At 38.2% G+C, this 26,800-nt stretch overlaps 1 protein-coding gene across 14 annotated transcripts in view; it reads right to left on the reverse strand.

Moving 5' to 3' along the window:
• Window positions 1-911: 911 nt before the first annotated feature.
• Window positions 912-26,800, reverse strand: part of ZBTB20 (zinc finger and BTB domain containing 20) — an 830,675-nt gene continuing 804,786 nt past the window's right edge. For all 14 annotated transcript variants that reach the window (XM_073009742.1, XM_073009743.1, XM_073009736.1 and 11 more), the window contains one exon: window positions 912-24,732. In XM_073009742.1, the coding sequence (XP_072865843.1) occupies window positions 24,311-24,732 (422 nt within the window). In that variant the 3' untranslated portion in view covers window positions 912-24,310. The remainder of the gene's footprint in view (window positions 24,733-26,800) is intronic.

The following is a 26,800-nucleotide window of genomic DNA, read 5'->3' on the forward strand; positions in this document are numbered from 1 at the left end:
TCTATATTTTAAAGCACTTGATAGAAAAGGCGTATGCAAGGTTTTTCCAAACAATTTTTCTGTTTGTTTGTTTGATAACTGACAACAATTTAAGAGTATAATGAGAAAAAAAAAGGAACAAACTCCTTCTCAAAACTATTGACCTGCTCATCCCAAACCATGTATATGTTGACGGATGGATGTGTGTATTTGTGGATATACGGATTTATATCATGCAGAAAGTGATACAAGCAGTGTTCCATGCCCACTTGCAAAGATTGGAGGGTATAGCACTGTAGTCATTCAGCTCAGGTTCCTCTTGGGACATTAATCTTTCAATTTAAAGCTCTCTTTCCTTGCCTCTCCCTCTTTCCAAACTCTTCCTCAATTTCCAGGCCTTTGTTCTGAAAGGACAATCTGGTTAGAAAAGTTGCCCTCCATTCATAATTCACTGGGAAATGGAAACTGCATCAATAGTGACACAGAGACACTGGAAATACCACTTGAATGAATGAATGAATGGATATGTATGTGTGTGTATTTTCGATCTAAATATACTCTGTGTGTGTGTGTGTTGTGTGTGTGTACACAGTAGCAATTGCAAAAAAGGGACCATATTCCTTTCCATACTAAGATATAATGTGATAAGAAACATTTCTGTGCAGGGAAAAAGGTTTCTTCGAATCTTATCACAACACTGTGGCGGGAAAATCAGGAAATGGGTTCACCTTTCAGCAGTCACCACAGTAAACTTCATTGAGAACATACATGCCCAGATATCTCTTCTGTGCACATGTATGTGTTAACAGCTAGCCATTCAGCCAACAGGTAACAGAAAGACAGCAGATAGCAAACACATCAATAAGGTGCTCAAAGAAAAAAGTGGCACCCACTTCTCAAATGGATGGCCACGTTAAGGTGCTTCAAAAAAGTTTTTTTTTTTTGTTTTTTTTTTTTTTGTTTTTATTTCAAACATTAAGAGAGTACTGATTTTCACATGGTAGTTCTGAGTCAGGCCAAGGGTTCTGAGGTTTCTGACATCGTTCACTGAAAAGGGCTTTCACTGTAGTAGTTTTGTTCAGTTTGTTGTGGGCCACTTGAGTTTAAAAGTGTTTTTAATAGCCAGAAACTGAAATCAAATCAACATGACTAAAAGAAATAACTGATGAAATGGTATAGAACATTACTGCATTTGCATTGGATCAAGATGGTTTCGCCCATTTTTCCTCTTTCACTAACACTGTTCCTTTTTTTCCTTGTTACAATCCATTCTTTATGAACATACAGAAATGACCAAAGTCACTGCAAGTAGCTGTTTTTATTTTTTGTGATCTGTTGCAAGAGTCCAACCTTGTTTCCTCTGCTGCTGTTTGTGTAGCATCTGGTTTTGTAATGAGCATCTGGATTTGTAATGAGCATCTGATTTTGTTATGTGCATGTGTGTATATATGCACATATACACACCTATACATGTATAATATATACACTATATATATGTGGATACATATAGGAAGTGTGTATACATTTATACATAATATAGTGTATATTGTTTCAACTGGAGATAAACTGAACTGGGTTCAGACACTAGCACATGCTTAACTTTCCCCTGCTCCCTCTGTATATTTTAAACAGTCTGGAGCTTTAATATTTTTTAAAGTGCATTTTCAATGCAGAAAAACTGTAATCCACTGATTCCTTGGAAAACATTTTTGATGAGAAAAATCTGACAGTTCTCAGCCCCAAGCAAGAGAAACCTGGGTTTTGTCATGCGGGGGGCTGACGTGGCAGTGCCAGGCTTGTGCCTGAGTGATTACTGGACATTCTGGACTCTGGGCACCTTAGCAGCAGCAGCAGCACCTTTATGAGAAGGTGGAAATAGAAAAGGAAGAAGGAAGGAAAGCTCAGATGAGGAAGAATGAAGTATTGTGTTTACGTATCAAAATTGCTAACTTTGACTATAATGGATTTGTGCAGTCCCTGTTGGCCTCGGCTAAGAGATGCCATCTAGCCCCTTCCCCACCAACTGACATCAAACTCCCTATGGCCCCTGCATGCTCAAACGTCACCCATATGTCCCCACGCCTAAGGCTGATTTCTGTGTCAGCTTCCTGTGGGTATGTGAGTGCCAGCATCAAGTAGGAATAAGGCACCAGAGAAATCAAAATGTTACAAAAAGATGCAAACCCCATTTCAAAGAGCCTCTCCCATTGCTCCGTTAAAATATTGCATGTGATACCATTCGTTTCTGTGTACCTAAAGTGTGTCAAATACAGTCTCTGAAAGGAACTCGAGGCCCTTCAGCACCAGAGATCTTTAGGAATGCACCTTTTTTCTAAACACACCCACACCCCCCAACCTCCCACGCCCACCCCACACCACAAGCAAAAGCACCAAATTGGGAGAACAAGGCTGCTTGCCATTGCTCACCTCATTTTTGATAAGATCAAAGAAGTCTATGAAATAGAATGTTCAGGAAATGCTCTCAAATCGAATGGATTTAGGCTGTCATGTACATGGTTACTCAATGCTTTAAATGTCCAAAGAGTGTCATGAAGGGGTTGAAATGTTTGTGTTGAATGTTTAGGGAGAATGTGCTAAACAAAAGTTACTTCTCAAACGATGCCCAAATCTTCCACTAACACATCAACCTCCCCTATCATTTTTTTAAAAAATTGTAAAGAGGAAGAGGTTCATCTAACTATAAAAGGAAAAGATGAAGGCACGTGATATTATTCGGTCCCACAATCCTTAAGAAAAATGGTATTTTGCAAGTTTGTGTGTGTGCTCGCATACATGAAATGGGAGTCCAAGGGGCCATTGGGGCGGTAGTCCAAGGCAAGCTGAAAAAGGGGAACAAGAGAGAGTTTTTAGACAGAAGAAAGGAGAAAGGAAGAAATAGAGGCCTCTCTTCAGCTTTCTGTCATTGACAGTCTCAATATTCGGCTGCTTTAGAGTCCAGAAAGGAATTTGTTTGTCTTGGTCTAGAAAGTGCCCCAGTTAAATATCTCCAGTTCATCATGGTACAGCTTTTGGTGTTTCCCTTTTCCCTTCCCTCCAGCCAAATGATTTTTTTTTTTTTTTAAATCACAGTTTTAAAAAATTATTTTTTCAATGTTGAAAAAATATGGAAAAGCTATTGAACAGCCTTAGGGCACTGCCTCTCCATCTTCACAGTGAGCAGATGGATGGACAATCCACAGAGTCAAAGAGGAGGCGGGCAAGATCCCTTGTGCTCAGTGGTCCCTTGCCCCACCTTCCTGAGGGCTGGGGGGCCTTCACACCACCCACAGCCATTTCCCTCCTTTGGGTCCCTGCCCCCCCCCCCCCACCGCTCCCATCCATGGAATGTGGGCTGCTGAGAAAGGCAGAGCCATGCTAGAGAACGATGATAAGAGTCATAGGAGGGTCTCAGAAGCAGAGGGTGAAGGAGATGGGAGGCGTACTCTCCTCAGGCAGTGTTAGCAGTGCGCTCTCTTGGCAGCCTCATCTCGGGATGGGAAAGCGTGGTTGCCTACTGAGAGGATGAAGTCCCACTCACATTTTACTTCATGAGACCTCAACTCTCAGGCTCACCACCTTTATGCCTCTCTTTGCATCAGGTTGGCCCCCAGACCCTAAGAAGGCAATGATCTGAGATAAAGAGGCAGAGCCCGGCTGTGTCACACAAAAAAAGGGCAACGCACAGCAGGATTTCAGAAACAAATTTAACTTTGGTTTTTCCAACTTTTTCAAACCATAAAAATTAAAGCAGGGTTTCGGTGGCTTCGGCCATCTGACAGCTGTTATATTTTTTTCATTTGGCAAGGCTAAGGCGGGGGGTGGGGGGAAGAGAAAAGGGGTTTCCCATAATTGGTTGAAGACACAGGGTGGTAAAATGCTTCCACACTTAAACTCACAGTCCAGTGTTTTTGACATTTCATAAATAGCTTTTTTTTTCTCTAAAAAAAGAATAAAACAAGAACAATCCCTTTACTTACTCATCTGAAACAAAATAAACAGCAGTGGGTACAAACTTCTTCTTGTAACAATTACAAAAAACAACAATATAATCCCAACTTTTAACACGCATCTTGAATCAGTTATTTTTTTTTAACCTCAAAACTGCAGCATATCCTTAAGGGCAAACTTTTCGATTAGTTTTTTTCTTTTTTTTTTTTTAAATAATGTCTTCACCAAAAAAACAGTCTTGTACCAATAAAATGCATTCAAAAATAGAAAATATTACACAACAAAAATATGTATCCTTCCTTTCCAAAAAAGATTCTTCACAAAAAAATGTAGAAAAAATTCCAACAATTTTTTTTTCCTCTCCTAAACATTAACTTTCAGTCTAGGGCACAATTATTTATTGATTTAAATGCCTGTTTTTGCATAAAACATGGAAGATGCAAAACATTTACTGTATTAGGATTGTGAAGTTACATCCACTCCCACCCCTGCTCTAAAACAAAACAAAACCAGAAAAAAACCAGCAAACATTAAACAAATGATTAAGAGTCAGTTGGCTAGGAAAAATATCGCTGTTCTTCCCTTTACTGTGCATTTGTATGGGTAAACAGGCCAGTTCGGTATTGGGGAATGCTGAAGAAGGGAGATCAGGTTTCGAGATTGCATCCAAGAGCTTCTTTAGCATATGCTGATACCAATGAGTCACTGACAGTCCCCAGGTTGTATGACTATCCATTGCAAATCCTCATGAGAAGAGAAACACATGAGGTAGCACATGGGAAGTCAGAGGACTGAAGTGTGTCCATGTGTGTACTCTACACATATATCTTGACAAACCACTTTCTCAAGCATATATATATATATACACACACACACACACACATATTTGTTACATAGCAAATTTGTTTTTAAATATTTTTTCTCAAAATGGAGCTCAAGCATAGGTTAAAAGGTAATGTGGAAATCCAGTGGTATGAGGAAGGCTGGGGTTATTTCCTCCATACTTTCTTCCACATTTAACCTGTTTGGGCATTAATTGCAATAATGACAAGATCTCTGATCTCAGAGGAATGCTCTGTTTTCTCTACCCCCATTGAACTACCAGGTTCCTTTTACGTTTTCAGCGTTGTTGTTTAAACTATGTATTTTTCTTACTTGATGATATTAATCTTTCATTTGGGGTGTAGTTTGTATGTGTTTTCAGTACAAATATATTTTTTTCATAGCTTCTTTCCCCTGTTGCTTATTTGCTGGTTTTTTCCCTCATGGTTTTTGCTTTGTTTTGTTTCTGATTTTTTAAACAGTGAAATGTGTCCAATTTTATTTCCAGTGCATTAAACAAATTTTAAATTAAAAGAAGAAATAAACGTTTCCCCCCATCTTTCTAAAGGAAATGACTAACAAAAGTACAATATAATAGAATCAGGCATTGCCAAAAATAGCATGATGTGCAACCTTAATTACATCAAAGAAAACAAACAGACAAACAAGAATTATAGAACATAAGCATGAAGGAGCCAAGATTACATAATCCCAAGTATGGTATGATTGGCAAGCACTGGTTAAAAAACAGGTAAGGCTACTCTTAGATTTCTAACTCGACATAGTTAACCACTGCTCTTCTGTCTTTTCCTTCAATTTTTAATCTTTTACTCCCTAGTTCTTTATATCTTTAAAATGAACAAATTTGTTTTTATATTTTTGGTCTACAGTAGAATTACATATTAATAATATAATAAAAAGATATTTCATTAACAGGTTGGTACTGCATCCATGTGGGGACAATAGAAAAAAAGTACTCAAATAGACATAGCAAATGGACTCTATTCTTATAAAAATAACCACAAATATAAAGAAATTATAATCAGGGGAACAGATTAAAATGAAAAGGGGTGTAGAAAGATATATTTTAGATAATATAAACTCCTGACAAGCTATGCCCTAGAATTGCAGCCTCCAAACCTTGCCCATGATTTCCACCTTTCCATAGCCTCACTTCAAGTTCAAATGGAAATGGAAACAAAATAAAGTGAACAGGTGGTTGAGCCAGCCAAAGCCTCCAAGTTATATTAGGTGGACAGTAAGACCAGGTGGACAGCATTTGAGAAACTGGCTGGACACGGGGGAGCTGCTAATGGTATTCATATTTAATTTAGAGGAATTTCCAGCCCACTGAAAAAGAGAGAAACCAAGGAACCAAATGACTTTTCTAGTAACATATAATATATGAGATGAAATATAATTCTGTAAGAGAGGACATGGTGGCGAGGTTGGAAAGAAAAGAGAAGAGAAACAGGCAGACTTCGGGCACCATTTCCCTTTGTTTTCTACAATGCATTGGTTTCCTTCTGTTGTGGAGCATTCTTTAGGATTAACTACAGACCCCAATGTCCTCTGAGTAAATATATGTCAGCTCAGCTCCTGACATGATATCCATGCTTATTGGCCTCCTGGAAGGCTGTGTGGCTCTCTGGAGGGTCCCTCCCCTGCTACCACTGGCCCTTGCCTTCAATAAAGCAGAGAAGGTGTGCAAAGTTTCAATGGCAGGGGCTCTTTACATTAAATATATCTAACTGATGACTAATTCACACAGATGGTTCCATATGGAAACAAAAAATAAAGAAAAAGAACTGGTAAGAGTTGAGCTCGGTAGCCAACAAGTGTGAAGTTTTCTTCCAGGAAAAAGAAACCAAAATGAAGAAGAAAAAGAAATGGTATCTGTCAGAAAATACTGCTTTTGGTTTCTTTTAACTTTGAGCTGTCCTTGGTTTTTCTCTCAGTCAGTTGCTCCAGTTTAAAGGAGAGTTTAGAATCTAGTGCAAATATCATCAAATCACAGCATTCCAGAGCAATATCCTGTCCCTTCATCCTAAGTGGATACTATCCCTTCAAACCTCCTCAGAAGACTGGAGGCAATGGTCCAGAAAAGTGTAACTGAATAAATTATTAATCTAGTACTCACTACGACAAGAAAGGCACTATCACAACAGATCAGCCTCCAAGCATTTTCCTTGCCATGGGCATGGGCGTTTCAACCACTCCAGCAATCGTAACAAAATCCAGACTGTGACTTTTTCAATACTTGAATTCATTGGCCAGTTGTCTGACTCTCCCACCAGTCACTGCTGTTGGCTCTGGCCACACAGAACGCTGATCTGCACTGTGTACATGCTGCCCTATGTTTCACCAGTGACCTTTGTTTGGTTCTAAATGATTTAGCTCACTCTCTTCCATGGAAGTTTCTTTCTCTCCATCAGTCTCCAGGTCATGACTCTATTAGATAATTTACAGTGTCAAGTAGTGTTGCTTTTTTTTTTCTATTTTTTAAACCTCTGATTAAATCCAAAGTCATAAAGATAGTTCAGTACATCCTCTGATGACAAGGTCTCCTGTAAATACCATTGTGAACAGAAGGAAAACCAAAGGGTAATCCCTTGACCACCAAAGCATATCCCTTGAGCCTGTTGTAGTACTTTTGTCTTGGAGAGAGGAAATTGGGCTCTGAAGATTAAAATCTTTGGTGACAGAACTGGAGTGGATATGCACATTTCAAGGAAGAAGTTTCCCAAAGCCTCATGAGAAGTATCCTAGGACAGTTAATGTGAATATATTTTAAAAAGTCAATCATTTCTTCCTATAGCTTTGGTTTGGTGCAGTCAATGTCCTCTTAGTGATTACCCAATACTTACTTCTAAGTACCTGTTAAACGCTCTGGATTTAGTTTCTTATTTAAAACAGAGATAATGCTTTGAGGGTTTAAGGAATTTCTTATGCTAGTTTGGATGGCTCTAAATGGAGTTTTTCTAACTAACAAGGCTGATAACTTTCTGAACAATGTTTAAACTTGGAATAGTAGACTTGGACGGAGAGTAAAGAAGAGAGAGAAAAAGGTTATCAATGTTGTAATCTTAGGAAAGAGGCCTCAACTGAGAGTTTTTCAAATTGATGCTCCACATGTGATAGTGTTCAGAGAAATTCAACATTAGCCATTTACATGGGTTGTGATCCTTTCCTACTGTGCCAGAACCTTCAAAACTGTCACTTTGGATTCTGAAAGAGTCCTTCAGCATCTTTACTCTTGTGTTATTATTTCCCACACAATCTATTGCTTATCCTGTGATGCAATATTCTTTTATTAACAGTTACTAAAGAGCTGTCAAACTCTGATTACTTCTAAGATTAAAAAAGATAATAAAAATAAATTTAACAAAGAAAAGTTAGGGAAAAAACCAATTTCAAAATTAAACTTTTAGGCACTATTAAGGTCTTCTTTTTAGTAAGGATAGTCTATGATGGAGCAGCTAGCATGGTCTAATCCATCCTCCAATCCTTCCTCCAATGTACAAGTTGGCCTAGCTTGTTTCAAAATAAACCTTTCACTTCACTGTTTTTCAGTGTTTATTGCACTGTTCCCTATCTGTCATCTTAAAGGACTTCACCACATGCATGGCCTTGCTCTTTGGTTAGCCTGATCTAGTTTTCACCCAGGGATGGAGAAGCATACTCAGGCTGAAAGGGTAATTCCAATAGGGACAAGGCTATGTGTTTTTGAAAGGAGCACGTCCTACTGCCCTCTGCCACAGCAAATTGTGCACCAGCAAGGGGCTTTGTGGAGTAGGCCAAGGCAAAGACTTCTACATCATACCACTCAGCTACTTCACTATTAAAACTCTTACTGAGAGCTCAGTCGGAAACAAGACTGGGTAAACTTTTTCTTAAATGTTCTCAATTTGCTGTACTAACTCAGCTTCTTTACAATAAGAAAACAGATCCTATCAGCATGGCGGTTCCTAGGCCTGATCAAGAGTTGACAGAAATTCCACAGATTCTCACCAACCCTGCTAAGATCAAGCATGATGAAAATAACTCTGCATTTTAGTGATGCTCCTACTTTCATAACTTGCCTTTTTCTTTCCCGTACATAACACACTCTCTCCGAGCACAAGTAAATACATTTCAGTAGTGCAATGCAGTGCAGTCATATTTAGTGCAAAAAAAGCCCTATTATAGACCCAAAGCTCAACTCTAAACAGCTCTTACAAAGGTTACCAGTGCTACACAAGTGGGAAATTCAGTCTATCTCACACTTATGTGAGTCATCTTTTGTTGCTCCTGTTTGTTTCAGCTCCAAGTAGAGAAACTAGCATGCACCTATGTATTTTTCTGTAAAACATTAAGCCAATAGGCAGAAAATAAAAGGAAGTAGTCTAGTTAAAATCAAGGGTATTATTTAGAAGAGGAAAACAGCTATTTAATGTAAAGGTCAGTAGTGGTTTTTACTTAATAGTTTTTATCATGTCAGATGGCTCTGATGCTAAGGGGAATGGGTACAGAAAAAGATAAAGCTTTCCTGTTTCTTGAAACACAGTCCTAAATTTAACAGTGCTGGGCTTTTATTTTTGAGTAGTGCAATCAGCTATTCCTCAAGGGCTACAGGCAGCAGCCACCTTACATAACATAAATAGGTACACTAGGAGCACTCACTTTTCTACATTGATCACTTTTTCCCTCACCTCATTAGTCTCCTATTCTTTTTTTTTTTTTCTGACTACACATAAATACAGATATACATACACATACACAGAAATTCTCAAGGCCCCTCTCAGAATATCAATTGAAAATTGGTACAAATAGCTCAGTGACACACTCACAAAGAAGTACAATTATTAAATATAAAAGTGAGAGTCTGCATTGTACCTCTTGTGTTATTCCGTAAGAAGAAAAAACATTCATAGTAGGATTTCTTAAGGAGCTTCCTTCTTTCTTAAGATTAGTCTAGAATTAGTTTGGGATGTGGCAATATTGAGTGATTCTGCAAAAATGATTTGTATTTGATCATCCTCAGGAATCTGTCTCTTCAGTTTGTCTGGGTCTTCACCCTCCAAAGTAAGTCTGCTTGTCTGCTCATACCCACACACGCATGCTGTAAGTCTCAAGAGAATCAAAATGTAGTTTAAAATAGATTGTGGGAACAAAGGAATTAAGCATAGTGGGGTCAGCACACTCAAATTATCCTAAAATATCAAGTTACCATAGATTTTCTCTATCACATCAGCTTCTCACCTTTGTTTGCCATGATGAAGATTACTAAGACACCTTGCTTTCATCTACTCTGAAAACCGTAATTCTTTCAACAGTAGTGCAGGAACAATTTTAATTAGATATATGCAAATCACCCTTAATTTATATCTCAATAGGCTCCTCAAGAAAACTGAGGTTCGAATCAATGGGCCCAAGGAAGAAGTTTAGCGGCTGAAAATACCTTTGAGAATTTTCTCCTACAAATCTACAGCTGGTTCCAAATTAAAGTTTGTCCCAAGGAGAGCAAGAGCAGAGTAACTAGCCTTTGTTTCCAAAGATTCCCCTAGCTGTGAACATGCATAAAGCACTTTGAACTACAGGAAAATATTATCTGAAATCTGAACTATTATTTTACTTTCAGTGATCTCTCTGTACACTCTTCTTGTGCCCGGAGAGCACAATAGGTATAGAAGTCAGGAGTTTCTACAATTTCTCTAGATGTGTTTAGCAGCAGAAAGAGAAATCTTTAATCACAAAGAAGTATAGTTACCTCACTAATTCTTTGAATTGTAATGATGAGAGACAGGCAAGAACGACAAGGGGTGCGTAGTGCTAACTTTCTGTGGTAACCATGACAATTGGCTTTAGGAATCCAGACCTGTATGAAATTTGGTCCCATCACATTGTCCTGTTCCCTCTTTGTTTTTCTCTGTTCACTTAATTGAAATTGCAATTATTTTAAAGATTGAGCCAAGAATGTCAATTACAGCACAAAAGACAGGTTACAAAAACGTTGTCAGGCTATCTGTTAATTGAGTTGAGTTGAAAACAGTATGCTTTCAAATGAAGTACTACAATTTCCTTTTTTTTTTTCTTTTAAAAGTTTCTAATTTGTTTTTTCCTTCTTTTGTGATGGAGGGGTATAGATGGGTGAAGTACTGGCAATGCAGTGCCAATCTCCCTCTGTTACTGTTCCCTCTAGTGCCTGGGGTCAGGGCAGGTGCAGGGGTGTGGGGAAGGAGAGAGAAGCAATGGGGAAACAGATGTTTCTCTACTTAAGACTTCATGAACACATACAGTCTTGAAATGGTTAGAAAAGCAACAACTACAATGATAAAAATCAACAGATCAATTGATTTTGGCATTTTAGCAGCACCCCTTCTTTTTCTTTCCTGGGTATCTTGCAGTAGATATTAACTAGAAATACCCAAAAAATTTAATTAAACTAATTTATTCCCAGCCTTATTCCAAAAAGGATTTGAGGAGGCAATAAGGATTGTAGTACAAAAAATGCATGGTCTTCATCTGCAATCAATTAAAAATCTATTCTTTGGCCCCAGACATGTTAGTTTAGGTAAATAGGGTTTCTTTCTCAAGGAACAGGTTTTTGTTTTAACTATTCTATCCTCAAAGTAAAGAGAGAATTTCTCTCTTAAAAGCTCATGAGTGCTATTTGAAATGGAAGATAAAATTTTTGTGGAGGAAAAATTCCTTCATGGTAGGATGGAAGGATTTTCTTTCTAAGGGGAAAATAATACAGTAAGGGTGAGCAGTTATTTGACTGTCCATGGACAGTATCAAATTAAGAAATAAAAATCCTTCACTATCTTGAGAAGAAAGAGAGAAAGGGAAACAAATAAATCAACAAACAAACTTTACTAAAATACACATTCCTCCAGTTTCAGATTTCTAAAAAGTAACAATTATGCTTAAATCAAGGTTTACAGATAGCAAACAACTGTTTGAATGTGTGAAAGTATTATCCCTTTGCTTTACCATGTTTCACTTTCTTTGAAGGAATTGCATCTATGCACACTTATCCTGAAGTCCAGTGCAGAAAATAAACTTGTTTGCTACCAGCCTCAATCTCAGAACATTTCCTAAGCTATATTTGTAAATTCTAGAGCTACATATCTGTAAAATAAGATGCAGATGTTCCAAAATGCATTTTGTGTGTGTGTGTGTGTGTGTGTGTGAGTGTTGGGGAGGGAGGGGGGAGCGAAGCAAGCTTTTTATGGAGAAAAGAAGAAAAAAAAAATCTCTTCCTATCCTCACAAATATATACTATAGTGTTTCTATTATTTTGATGCATTAGTTACTGTTAAGGCTATTGATGCTCCTGACAGGTGTCAGCTTGGAAAGACAGGAGGCTCATAAGCAATAATAAATTCACACCCCGGAGTCTCTAGAATATCAAACAGGATTTAGATATTAATCTGAGACTAACACAGAGGTTGTGATGAGAAATTCTGGGTCTTGGGGTTGGAATACTTCTTGGGGAACTAGAAAGAATAGCATCAAGAAGGCATCCCAGATTAAGAGGACCAAATAAGATCTATCAGAACCAGAGCCTCTCCTCCTCCATATTATACTTTAAATGATAGCATTTTAGTATTTAAAAGTCTTTCTTCCTTTGTAAGCCAGTGCCTAAGGAAAGGAGTACTTTAGATAAAGAGTACTTTTAAGAAAAAAAAAATACCAGGAGTTAGAATGGACAAAGAAAAAGAAGGATATAGGATTGATTGGGAGAACATTCCAAGTGAAGATCACAGTCCTAAGCAATGTAAATATTGCCTTTAAGAGATGTTGTTTTCCTACTAGATGCATGCCTCATAAAGGCTTTCAAAGCTGCTATTTATTTCATTGTTCTCTACGGTGTAAGTTGATGTTATAAACTGGTTTGATTAAGATAAAAGCTGGGTCAAGTCTCAAGTCAAATAAAAATACATTTCTGATATTAAATGTTGATTCTTTTTGTCAAAGGGTAAAGCAAGAACTGAAAGCATCCCGCCTATGCACTCAAAACCACATAGTACTCTAAATGTCATAGGACTTGTCTTCATTAAAGCTGAGAGGCGATGTGGTATCATGGCAAGAACATTGGACCAGAAGTCAGGAAAGACTATGCTACAAAATTGTTGTGAATGTGACATTATAAGCATCCTGAAAGGGATATACCCAGAGTGGTATCGGTCAGTCTTTTGGGCAATGCTCTGCTGACCAGATAGCTGTAATCCACTGCAGTGAGATCTAGCATGACAACCAAATTATACGGTGAGTATTTAGGTGCTGGGGAGTGCACTGCATGGCTCTTTAGATATCCGTTTAGCCCTGTTATTATTTTATTTAAGCATATACTGTTTATATTTAGGCAATCTCTGGTTGCAAAAACAGACACTTTAAAAACCTTATGGATCTTTTCATCCATTAGTAAGTTACTGCTCAAAGTTATAAACCAATCAATGATTTTTTTTCCAAAAGGTATTACATAAAAAAATTCTTCCTAATTTTTCCTACAATGTGTTCAAGTGGATGTGGCTTTTCTTGTTTGAGAAGAGCTCACTAAGGCTTGAACAGTTATCAAAATTGCTTTGAAATGTTACTCTTTTCTTTAGATTCCTATAATCTAAAGTCTGGTAAGTAATTTGACTAGTGGAAACAGTCAACATTCATGATTTTTTTTTCTCCATCATAAGTGGTTTACTCATATCAAGAACTTGAACACTGTGGTATTAAAAAAAAACACAGAAAATATTTTTCTCTTCATCTTTGGCCAAATGTGAAGGTAAGGGGAATTAATGACCTCAGCTAGTACAGTTGACATTTAAAACTGTGACTCAGGTCCTCCTACTCTCAAAAGAATACTGATAACTTTTAAACTCTGAAGCAAAAATGAAGACATGCTTCACTCTGCCTACGAGTCTCAAGTTTATGAACTCACTCACTTTAGTGTTCTTTCATTAAATAAAGCTTAAAGAAGGATGTTCAGAATGGGGTGGACAAAGGAAGAGAAATGAACAGTTAGGGGTCATTATTATTAGAGTTTTGGGGGCAGTGATGAAGATGAATAGGTAATTTGAAATAGTCTTCAAGAGAAAGAAGAAATAAAGGGAAAGGGCTAGGAAAAGGAAAGAGGGAAATAATGAAGCTGATATAATTTGGATATTACGTGATCATTAGAGAAGAAACAGCCTCACTAACAGCCAATTCACAATTATGTTTGTCTAGTAGAAATATATTTGCTTGAACACTTTGGAGAACAGATTGGTGATTTTGCCATTATACTAGACATTAGCCCTTTCAAAGCAGACTAAGAGTACGTAGTTCCTTAGTGAATACAAAGGCTTCACAACTGGAAAGTACTGCAGGGAGCCTGGCTAAGGTGAAAAGGGACTTGCCGGAGAGGCACAGCAGAATGGGATGGGATTAGAAAACAACAGTCTATTAGGAAAGATGAAAGGAAGGAATTCCCCAGTGTTCACACTGAGAAGCCGTCATATTGGACCAGTGTGAGAAGGTCTTTCATACTGAGGTTTTAAAAAACTGACTTCCTTTTGTCCTGAATGTAGAAGTAAAGAAGGACATTAGTTTCAGGCACCCCGGATGGTGGAAAGTTTATTCAACTGAGGCTTTCCATACGTTGGGGTGAACAGTTGAGGGAAGCTGAAGAAACTCTTTTACCTGAAAATATGATCTGAAAATATTTATTGTATAGGAAGACAGGATGCCTGATTTCTGAAGTTTCCTTGATGGCCCAACTAAAGAAGAAAGGCACCAAATCCTCACTTTAACAGGTAAATGGAGATCCTGAGGGCTGGATACCCAAGAGCCACCATGTTATGGATTCTTCAGATTTAAAAATGTCTCAGATGGATATTTCCAAGTTCTATTTCTTTTTTCTTTTTTTTTTTTCTGAGACGGAGTCTGGCTCTGTCGCCCAGGCTGGAGTGCAGTGGCCAGATCTCAGCTCACTGCAAGCTCTGCCTCCTCAGTTTACGCCATTCTCCCGCCTCAGCCTCCCGACTAGCTCGGACTACAGGTGCAGCCACCACGCCCGGTTAGTTTTTTGTATTTTTTAGTAGAGACGGGGTTTCACCGTGTTAGCCAGGATGGTCTCAATCTCCTGACCTCGTGATCCGCCCGTGCTGGGATTATCCCAAAGTGCTGGGATTACAGGCTTGAGCCACCGTGCCCGGCTTCCAAGTTCTATTTCTATTAGCCTCTGTGGATAAAGAGTTCCTGAAACTCTGGTTTTAGTTTTTTTGGAAAAAAGAAAAAAAAAAAAAAAAAAAACTCCCAGGAAAATGAACACTATATTTCCAAGCTGCCGCCAGGGAAAGGTTGCAGACTAGTTAAAATAATTCTAAGCATATTGAAAAAAGAAAGTAGTAAAGAACCAGTATTAAAATGAATGTTTGAGAATACAGTGGGGACAACTAGGTAATTCACTGTCTTATGCTTTTCAGAAGACTGGCCCTTGGAAACGCAGTCTGTTATTTTTGGTCAGATCATGTGGCACTTAAGTAGCCCCTTGGTCATACTTTTAAAAGCAAATATAGACAGTGACAGTCCTACAGGGGAAAATCAGATACATTCATATGCACCTCTTTTGTTCTTCAGATATCGAGTGGGTCAGCTAAACAAGATCACTTTGAATGTGAACCTCTTTGTATTAGTCACACCAACAAAAAAGTTTCAAAAACAGTTTTCACTTTCCTACATTTGCTAAGTAAGTCTGAGCTTTAACAAATTCTAAAATCCTCTAAAGACAATACTGAAGCTGATATATAAAAAGCAAATTAGAGCAGTAATGATTATTATTAAATGCACCAGATTAACTGCAGCAGTTTGGTGATGGGTGATATATGCAAAGACATAATATTTCAATCAACTCATGATCATAGGCAGATTCAAAAGTTAAAATGAATATAATGTAATATATATTTCAATATAGAGTTGTTATATATAATGTGTATGTCCTAGGTTTCAGAAATACTGCAATGTAGTGTATTGTACTTAAGTAAGCATACCTAAATAGTAACTCATATTCTTTCAAAGTCACTAGTACTGTTAAGTAAAAGAAAAAAAAACCAAAACGACGATTTTTTTTTTCCAGTAAAAAGAAATACCTATGGTTACAGTCACAGACTTCTTTTGGATATAGAAAGACAATATACATTTTAAAAAGTAATAACGACAAAAAAGTGGCAACTGTAAGTAGCCTTACTTAACAGAGGGAGGGGAAAAGTCACCAGAATAGAAGAGGAAAGAAAATGTCCTCTGACTTCTGTAAAGCAGAAATAATCTACAAGTCATAAAAAATAACAAACCATCTAGTAAAAGAAGGGCATGGAAGTGAGAAAACTGAATCCTGAATTCCAGGCCACCAAGCCTTCAGAGTCCATTCATTCAGTACATTACACTTGAGTGGCATTCTGCTTCAGTGTTTGAGATGGGCAAGAGCTATCAATTCCTAGAGATAACCAAAAAATATTCCCCCCAATAGTCTATCGGTTTGCTAAACATGGTAAATAACCCACTCCTGGAAAGACTTTGGCAAAGGCCACATTGGTTTCAGGAGACACAGTTCGTGAACTATGATGATATCCTGCGAGTACAGGCAGAATTAGGAAGCTTTAGTTTGAAAACAAAATTTGTGTGTGTCTGTGTGTGTGTGTGTGCGCGCGCGCACTGCGTTGCATAGAGGAAAGAAATGAAGACCTTTGAGCTATGGGATGGCTCAGGCCAAAGTTTGTGTGGGCTTTGCCTGCCTGGCATTGGTGCCCCCTACCCCCCTCCCTCCTCCAGGAGACCTGGGGAGATGCCCTGGACTGCTGCTCCTTTTTGTCTGCTCACCAGTTGAAGACTTCTGTTATACCTTATTATGGAGGAAAACAGCCTGTCCCTGTGGGTTTGCTGTGGATTCAACAAGCTGCATTTGTTTCTCCCAATTCTGAAACATTACAAAAAGCAACAGAGTGGGCAGGTGACTGCTTCCTGGGAAGGGAGCCACAAGTCTTAAGCACAATGTTGGGAAGAGGCAACTGTATCTATGCACAAGGACCTCTGCCTGTGTGTGCTTCATTTGGGGGACACATACACTTCCAGATGACAATAAGTATATACACAAACACACACGTGCACACACGTGTCAATAAATCCAATAGAACTGTAGAGTTTGTTAAATGCACTGTACTCTACATAAGCATATTCAAGTTTCTCATGAAAGGGATACATATAAATTACTGATGGTTGGGCTCCTTCAGAATGCCCTAAAGTCTCATCACAGATACTGATGCACTCAACTAAGGCAACAAAGCAGAAGCAGATATGTGAGATATGTCAGACCTTTGACTCCTAACCAGAAGTTCAAAAATGTATCTTGTCGTCACTGGGCAATATGAATGTGAAAGTTTTGTGCTGAGGGAAGCTCACACTGTGTGTGCACATGTATAAATAATGTATACTCATTTATAGACATTTTGGACAGCAGTGGTGACATACTGGATGGGTTAAGACTGTTTCATTACTTGAAGCTACATATAAACTGCAATGATTTTGCTGGGTAATAACAACCGTTGCAACACTAGTAGAAACAGATGCCCCCAAGATTTTGTCTTTTTTTTTTTTTTTTTTTCTCTCTTGGAGGTATCAAAATCTCACTGAGCCATTCTAAACCAAAGAAACCTCTGAATATGAAAGAGGATTAGTAGGGACTTTTATACCCTCATTGGGCATCCCAGAAGCTGGGACTCTCAGGACTGTGGCTAGATTTTTGCCTATGATCTGTAGATTATGCTCTTGCAACGAAGACTTGAAAGTTATGAGTTTGCATTTAAACAAAGAACCACCAGATAAAAGAGATGCTCTCTAAAACTGAGGGAAAAAAAAGTTTAGAGATATATGCTATAGATAAAGAAAGCTTTTTGCTGGGATTGTTCTCCTTGTTAAGGAAATGTTTAAACCTAGTACTCCCAGGCACCTGTGATTGCATTTTCTAGGATTCTATTTAGTAGTATGATGTCCATTTTACATTCAGCCCCAACCTACGTCACTGAAATAGAATAGGAAATAGCAGCCACTATCTGAGAGTAGTCAGTTCTAGAGAAGTTTGGTGCCTCCCCAAGAAGTCACTATTTCCATAGTCCTCAATCACGAATAGGGCTTATTTTCATGATAATGTAACTATTAAACAGCAAGAAATGCCTATAACTTCAGAGCCTTCTCATTTCTGTATCTTTTGTTCTCTTCCCAGGGTTTTCTGATTTAAGGCAATAATGCTATACTGTAAGTAGCCTCTTGTGAAAATACCTTAATTGAGGTCACTTAAGATTAGATTTCAGTCTGAAAGTCTACAGTTTATGGAGCAAAAGGTGGAGCCTGAAGAAACCACTGGAATGGCAGGTGTTTTCGTCAGTGGTATAGAAAGATGATGTTTCTTGTTTCAACTCATGGCATTTTTACCCCTCATGCAGTGAGGAGAAAATAAATAGTTCTGAAAAAGAACCCACACTACGTAGCCCTAATTTTCTACCTCTTCACTCTAAAAAGGATGGAAACAAGCTCTACTATTCTACAACCATTCCTGGGGATCTGCTAAGGTACACTGCTGACTGCTATAGACTCAGTGTTAAAGGACAAAAAAAAAATCTTCAGAGACTTAGAAAAGTCTTTGGAATATTTTGGTCAGGATAGATCATCTTGATACTCAGTGCTAGAAACGATGCTTTGGATTAGTAATTTCCACATTCTGAGTTTACAGGAACACTGAGTCACCACAGCCTTTTCTCTTATAAAGGTTTAAGTGACATCAGAAATAGCAACTCTACACAGAAAGCCCTTGGGAATATGAAAATATTCTCTCTGAAGAGCAAGGGCTCTTCCATGCCCCTTTTCTGCCTCTATATGTAGCCTGAGTACCAAGGTACAGATTGCTTTTGAAAGTTTGCCCCATGTAATCTATTTCCTGGGTACCTAAGAGAACAGCCATTTTCTTCATGAAAACACAAAGAGGGGAAAGAGGCTGCTGCTGTTCCAGTAGGAAGTTATGTCTAGCCCCCAAAGCCTGGTGGCTGGGTCAGCTCAAGCACTCTCTTCATGCACTGCAGGCTCAGGAGGCATTGGGTTGCTTTGCTTTTTCTATGGAATTAGGGAGCCTATTGAAATTCTAGTGCACCCTTCCTTTTGTTTGTCACCAAGTCACATGGTTCTGTCTTCAGTGTCCTATTTTTTTTTTTTTTAATTTCTTTTTCTGAGGAACAAAATTGGCCATTTAAATAAAGTTCTTTTCCAGTGAGTAAAGAGGTTTCTCAGAGCCAGAAATCACTCAAGAGAGAGTCTGTCGACCCTACCCATGGAAAAGCCCAGAGATTTCTCTAACCACTTCTTGCCAAACTTCCTAGTTTTGTGATTGGATGTTTCTTGGTTTAGCATTGTTTGGTGCTGAATACATTTTGCAATTCTTTTGTTCTCTGTCCTAGAGCTTCCATTACCCTGGACTTCAACTCATTACCAAATTAAAGAATTCTTTAAGAAGATTTCTTTTAAGAGTCAGGTCACAACAGAAAGGGCACCCTTCTGTTCTCCTAAATCTCAAGGGCATCTCGGGTTGTGTCTGCTCTTAGTTGCACCTTCCTTTTGTTCCCTTTTGATGTAGCAGCACACTGGCTATAGCAGAGGCAGACCTGATTTGATTATCTGATACCTTTTCCGCAGAAACATATATCCCCTGCTCCCAGCCCCAACTAACCAAATAACATCTTCTAGAACAACAGAGGAAAGCTCCAGAATGGGTGTATATCCTGTGACTCCTGGCCAGATCTACCTTGCTCCCTGTTTTCCTAGGGGTCACAGGTGTTGGGAGCATTATGGAGGAGCCCCAACAAGGAAGTGACATAAGCTTTTACTATGTTTTCTCAGGAATTGTAGGAGTTTTATAAGGGGCATATGGCATTTCTGATTTCTGTGCTGAGAGAAAACATTGAGTTTTGGGCACGGGCAGAGCACAGACAGCTGGTGTGCTTGTGTGAGGGAAGTACATATAGCTCAAGGCTTTAGGATTGAATATGAAACAAACATACCTGGAGGAAAATTTTCTCTTTTCATTTTCAGAATTCACAAATTCTTACTGTTCATGGGTTGAAAAAGAGTATTTTTGGACCTTATAGAATATTTTGGTGATGCAAAATAAAACCCTTATGACTTAAATACAGCAAACCCAAGTTTTTCAAAGGCCAAGAGCTACTGTGACCTCTAAGATGACTAGGAATGAACTGAAGCTAGAATATGAGCAGGAAACTACCCAGCACACTTAATCATGGCACAAATAGATTCAAAGCATTAGGAATTTGGGAAGAGAACAGTCTATAAGACTGTTATTCGGAGCTAAAGTTTACCACTCAATTAAAATATACAGGAAACCATTTTGATACAGAGATTTTCATTTCAGGTTTTTTTTTTTTTTTTTTTTTTTGCTTAGCTTGTTTCTCAGTTTTTCCCCCTGTGTAGAGTTCTATCAGATCCATGTATTCCAATTATTTTCTTTTTCAGGATTACATTTCACACAGTTGGGGGCCTTTTTTGTACAAATGTTGGCATTTAATAAGGAAAAATTGCCCATGATGCTGAGATAATACCAATGTTTTTAGTGCTAGAAAATATTATTTTTTATAACCATATCTAAGTATCTTGAGATAAAAATTCCCCTTTGACTTTTTTTTCCTTTCCCTTGTTTGGCAAATTCCATTATAAAATTATAAACTGCTAAAAAGTGTCCTTTCCATACTAGTTCTTCTTCCTTGTACTCATCCTAAGAAGTCTTAAATCTGGAACATTTGCTTTTATCTTATCTATCTGTTTCCTGGCTACTAGAAAGAAATTTTTTTTAGCACTGATATTACCCTACCATGAAGTTCCAAATGTAAGATGACTGTAGGACTTGAAACAAAAAAATTAAAAATATCCACACTCATTCTCTCATTTTGAAGCAAATGTCTTTCCCTATTTCTAAAGATATTTGTGATTGTTTAACTTAAAAGTGAGAACTGACAATCTAAAAGCATCTCCATCCTTTTGAAACAGGTCCAGATTGGTTTATTTCCTAAAATGTCACTTTGGAAAGTGGCCATTTGATGGGCCAGGAACATAACAATAAACAACTACCTCTTTGCTCTTCCAGATTAGATCTCCCACTCCAATCCAGCTTCTTCCTCTTTCCACAAAATAATTTGTCAACTATTTTACAATGTGACATGTTTGGGAAGGATAAACATACAGTAGGAATATGTCTACTGCTATGCAAACCTGGCTGGTCCATTTTGTCATGGACTACAATGATTATATCACCTCATTAAGAATTCTTTAGGGATCCTCCACCCCCTCTCCCCCCCACTTTTTTTTAAAGAGACACTTCCTTTACAGGGAAAGGATGATAGTCTCCTCAGGGTTTCAAGTCACCTGCAGCTTTTTCTCTACATGTTCTACCAAAAGAAAAGGTGGATTCTAACCCAATTGCTTAGCATTTTACATGGCAAATCAGCATTAAGGCAAATGGGTCTATCTCAGATTTGAGAAACAGAAAGCTACATGTGGCCCATAATGGCACCTAAGATCAACTTTTCAGGAGGTATTAGTGAAAATTCTTCCTACTTTGCTAACTTTGAACAAAGACACTTTCAAGTCTACTACTGTTAAACAGTTAAACATATTTTAAAGTGGCTTTTGGCCTTCTTTCATTTGTAACATGTATTGAGTGATTTCATGTCATTATCTTCTAGCTTTGAGTTTTTTTTCTTAAGGTCAATCTTCTCTTTTTATTTTATGGGTGGAATCACTTGTTTTCCAAAATATCAAAACAATTCCATGACATAGTTAATTAACTAATGCTCCCTCTATTGGTGGTAAGTGGAAATATTAGTTTTACAACACTGATATTTTAAAAAGCAAAATTAGCAATAGAAAAATGAACTTACTTTATTTTGGAAGCTGTTCCTTACTAACTGTTAAAACAGGTCAGTTTTGGACACACAGTTCTTGGTAGGACTCCTCTTAGAAATCACAATAGGTTATACTCAATAGTCACTTAACCACCCAAGTGTACATTAAAACTTCTAGCAAAATATCCACTGAATTAAGCACTGTGGGACCAAATCAAACTCACAAACACTTCAGTTACACTAACCTTACTAAGCATCACAAGAAACTTATGCAAAAGATCCAAGTTAACCAAATGTCTGAAATATATGAATAAAACCAATTTAGTCATTACAGAGTTGTTTGTGTTGGAAGATTTTCCCTCGTTTGCTGCACAGTTTTTGTAAATAAAATGCTGACAGGAAAATTAGAAGGAAAATTAAATTAAAATGTAATGTAATTTTGAAACTAAAATACTCTCTCCTTTCTTCTTTTTAAAACTGTAGTTTGGTGTTTTGCTTTGTTTAAAGATTTGCTTTCCCCTAAGTGTGTTAAAATATGCCCAGCAATGAAATCACTTTGGGAGTTTTAGCTAGGTTTAAGAAATCCTATATTTGAGCTGGAATCCCTTCAGGACACTGTCTATAATGAAAATATCTCTATTATAATACCTTGATCAGGACCGAGGAGAGAAATCCCAACTAGGAAGAGAGAGTGGCATCTGGTATGATGCAATAGATTGGTGGTCTTCTGAGTGGTGGATGTTGGCATCTGGAAGTTTTTAATTTCCCTAAAACCTCTCTAAGAAGCAAGGGTTAATTAGTCATCTGAAGAATGATCATCTTATTTAGCCCTCTTAACCATGGTGGAAATAGTCAGAAGGTGATATCTGAAAGGAAAAAAGTAATTTTGGCATCAATGCATCTTGATCTGTAACAGGCTTCTCATAATGATGCTCTTTGCAGTTGGGAAGGGTGAGGAGCTATGGCAGAGTTTTGTGAACTCCTCTTCCTGGCTGATCACAAAAGAAAAGACCCCATTTATCAAGACTTCTAGACCACTAGTGTTTCACCAAGAAAAAAAGTAAAGTCAATAGAAATTCTAGAATTGTAAGATCTCAATGAAATTTTGGAGAAGCAAGCAATCTCTGAAAGATAAAGTCTCTTCCATAAAAAAGAACAGAATTCTAGATGGATCAGTTGAAAAAAATTATTCAGTGGGGCAACTTAAGCTTGCTAAAGTCAAAGAACTACATATCAAAATACAAAGCAGCAATTCAAATTACAGCAGGGATGGGCTGGCCACAGAGGCCCTCATCAACCCAGGCAATACTTAAAATAATAAAAATTAAGAAAAATTAAAAAAAATATGAAGAAAATATCCTTCCTCTCTTTCAAATATAACTATAGTTGCCTTTTATTCTTTCTATCTGGAAGCAGTATCGCTAACCTTAACAGTCTTGACTTACCAAAAAATATATATATGTGTGTGAAATAAAATAAAAGAGAAGGAATTGGTGGCAGTGTATGCAAAACCAAAATGAAAAAAATTACTTTTAACAATTTCACTTTTTTTGTTTTTTTTTTTACACAAATACTGTTGTAAATATATTAAAAAAATCAGCATTCTATCTGGTAAACGTCACTTTTGCCCCTCTATAAAATTTTGAATTAAAAAAGCCTCAAGAACTTTTTATTGTTCCCCCCACCCTCCATTTCTCTTTCTTTTTCTCTTCCACAAGAATATATCCTGACACTTTTTTTTTTTTTTTGCAAAGATTGTTGGAAATAATCCTTCTCTTGTACCTAGAAACATAGGTGCACATTTCTGATATCTTTGTTTTATCCGCATTCCTGCCTTTCATGAAAGTCCCTCTTGATTGTGCTGAGGCTGTGGCTCAGCGAAGACACTGAATAAATACGATAGCCACTGTTGCTTGTTGCTTGTCCAAGTCTTCCTGGCTTCTGCTGCAAGAGGGGGATATGGAGAAGGTGGGCCAGGGTGTGTGGACCCGGGCAGAATCTGGGGGAGAAGCCTGCCATTCGTCTTTCTTTCCCACACCACCGAACCCACTGCCCTTCCCACCCCCACAGCCCTTTTATGAAATCAGACAGCGTGGTAGGTGGAAAACAGCAGGGCCTTTCCTCTGGGTTTTCAACCAGAAGTGATATTCCACAGTTTTAACTGGTTACTGTGAAGTCCAAGCGGCCAGAATTGTGAAAATGTCCACTGAAACACTGCAAGCGGTGTACTTAAAGACAGTAGGCCTTTTAGATTTTGTTATATATTTTTTGTAGTGCTCTTCACAAGTGGAAATTTTTTTTTTTTTTTTTTTTTTACTTTTTTTTAAAAGATTTTTTTGTAAAGAAGGGTTGTATTTAGAGGCCAGTAGCTAGAGATCCAACCAGTGGACCTCTTGAAGCACTACCAGGCCTTAAGGCCACCATCCGAGGGAGACTGGGAAAACTATTATTCACCCAAGCCTCCGGAAATGTAATGTACCAGCAGGCAAAAAACAGTTCTTCATGTAGTACAAAAGGAAACGAAACAAAAACAAAAACAGAAAGTAAAAATGAAACCAAAACATTTCTTAAATTCTAGTGCCATAGCTTTTTTGTTTGTTTTTTGTTGTTGTTTTGTTTTGTTCATAAGAAAGAGAGAAAGATACTACTTATCCGTCAGACACATGCATCCTCATGTGGTCGTTGAACTGCTCGATTTGGTCAAACTTTGCTGGGCAGACGGAGCAGACGTAAGTGGTCCCCTCCGTGCAGGCCACCACGCCTGGCGGGCCAGCGCGGGCACCTGGGGGTGTGCCTGCAGGGGGGGTCCCATTGCTGGCACTGTGCAGGGCCACGTGTCGCTCCAGGAGGGTCTTGTGAGAGAACTTCTTTTTGCAGATGTAGCACTCGTAGGACTTCTCTCCCCGGTGGAGGCGCATGTGCACGTTGAGGGAGCTCTTCTGGGTGAAGCGCTTGTTGCAGATACTACACTGGTATGCCCTCACTCCTGTGTGTGTCACCATGTGCTTGATAAGGTAATCCTTTAAGGAGAAGGAGCGCCAACAGATGCTGCATTGGTGGGGCTTCTCACCTGTTGATGTAGGAAGAGACAGCAAGCAGGACAGAGCGAGATATAGCAAGGGATGGAGAACGAAGGAGAGAAAAACAACAAAAAAGAAAAACAAAACAATTAAAAAATAAAATCTGATTGCTTAATGGATCATCCTTGATTGAAAAGTCCAGGCCCTCCTAGCCTCTCATGTGCAGAGAAATTTTGCTTTATGGGGATGCCGGGACAGTTTTGTTTTCCATTTCCCTATGCCATAAAACGGCTTTCTTGGAAAGCTACCAGATATTCCCCACTAAAAGTCTTCAAAGTCACTCTGTGGAAAAGGGAGGGCTACTTTTCAAGGGGGTCACTTTCAGTGTCCTGATTAGGGGATTTAGTCTTTCCCATTAACATTATCAAACAAATATAAGAAATAAGAGAGAAGAAAGATCTCTGGAGACATGGGTGCTCTAGAATCCTTGAGAACTAAGGATATTGGTCACGATAGCTTGGTTCCTTGGGGAAAGTCCTCACTTCTAGTAGTCTGTCTTATAAATACATCTATGTGTTGATTGTGAGTTTTGAAAATATTTGCCAACATAGGAACAAGTCATTTTGAAGAGTTATACTTTCAAGTTTATCTACTTTAGACAGAAATCTTCCTAACATGTAACTTAAGGGTTAATTGCCTGTTCTCTATTGACTGTACTGAGCTGCAGACTGGCCTCATCGGGTGTAGAGGTGAGTAGGCAGTGGGCAACATGATGAGATCAGACTCAAATGGTCCTATTCAAATCTGGGCACCAACACACTACACACCACTCTGACAAATCACCAAATGCCTCTGAGGTATATAGTCCTACTTACCTCATTGTGCCGGTGTTCACATAAAATACATATGAAATCACTCTGCAGACCACCAAGAGCAGTGTGGGAATACATGCATGGTATTCTTATTATAAGGATACCTCCCACCCCTATTAAATGCTTCCATATGCATTTTGAACTCTTGGGTCAATTTTTAAAATACTTTTCCTGCATCCTCCTTTGCTCTCAGCCTGTTGGCAGAAACCCTTGTTTCTCCTCAGTTTACTGCTTTGGTTTGGCTTAGAAACCAAATGATCAAGTTTGTTACAAACAGTAAGGTAAGTAATAATACTCAGTCACTTAATGACCACATGAGGTATTCTTAAAGTCCATGGGCCTCTGGCATCTCTTTAAGATAATTACTTAAAGACTTCTTTTCTTTGTGCTATTTGGCCTGAGCTCTGCTCCTGACAGGTGAGATGAACTGCGTATTTGGTCGATCTCTCACTTCATTCCTGATTGCCCAGTATAGGCCCTTGCCTCAGAGAAAAAAGTCCTTCCACGTATCCTTTCATGATCCAAACTAAAACCCAAAGCCTCTGAAACTCCTTAGAGTAACACTGCAACATTTGAACTATGCATCATCTTTTAAATCTTTTAAAATTTGAGCTAACTTCCATTTAAAATATATGCCTTGACTGTTTTTCCTTTTTTCCCCATTAAGAAACAGAAGAGGTTTGATGTGTCATGGTAATAGCAGCAATGAAAACAATCGCCGTGTATTGAGTGCTGACTATGTAGCAGGGTTGGTATTAAGTGCTGTATGTTCATGATCCATTTTACTAAACTTTCTCTCATCAGGAATTTTTGTTGTTGTTGTGTTTTCAAACATAAACAGGTATGTTTTGAAGCACACTGACCACACAGTATGATGCATAAGATCACAGGGTTAGAAGAGAATTCTACTTTTAGATTAAAACAGGAAAGTTTAGGGAAGCCTCATTGCTAATAATCTCAATTTGCTGAAGACTTCAGTCTATGCACAGTGTTTACAATGGTACTTTTTTTTTTTTTTTGAAGTAAGACATTCCCTAAGAGAGACAGTCATGCATGTTTTTAGCCGAAACGTTTCTGTCAGCTGTAAACATGCTTGGAAGTCAACTGGTCTTTGCTATCCTCCTGCTTTCAGACAATTTATAGAGGCTATGATGGGCTGGCCAACTATCATTTAAAATGTGTCCACCTGTCACCTTTTATGGGAAACGTGCCTTAAGTTGCAGATGGTATTTCTGGCTGCTAGGAA

Source organism: Chlorocebus sabaeus, chromosome 22 (assembly GCF_047675955.1).
Source record: "Chlorocebus sabaeus isolate Y175 chromosome 22, mChlSab1.0.hap1, whole genome shotgun sequence".
Lineage (NCBI taxonomy): Eukaryota > Metazoa > Chordata > Mammalia > Primates > Cercopithecidae > Chlorocebus > Chlorocebus sabaeus.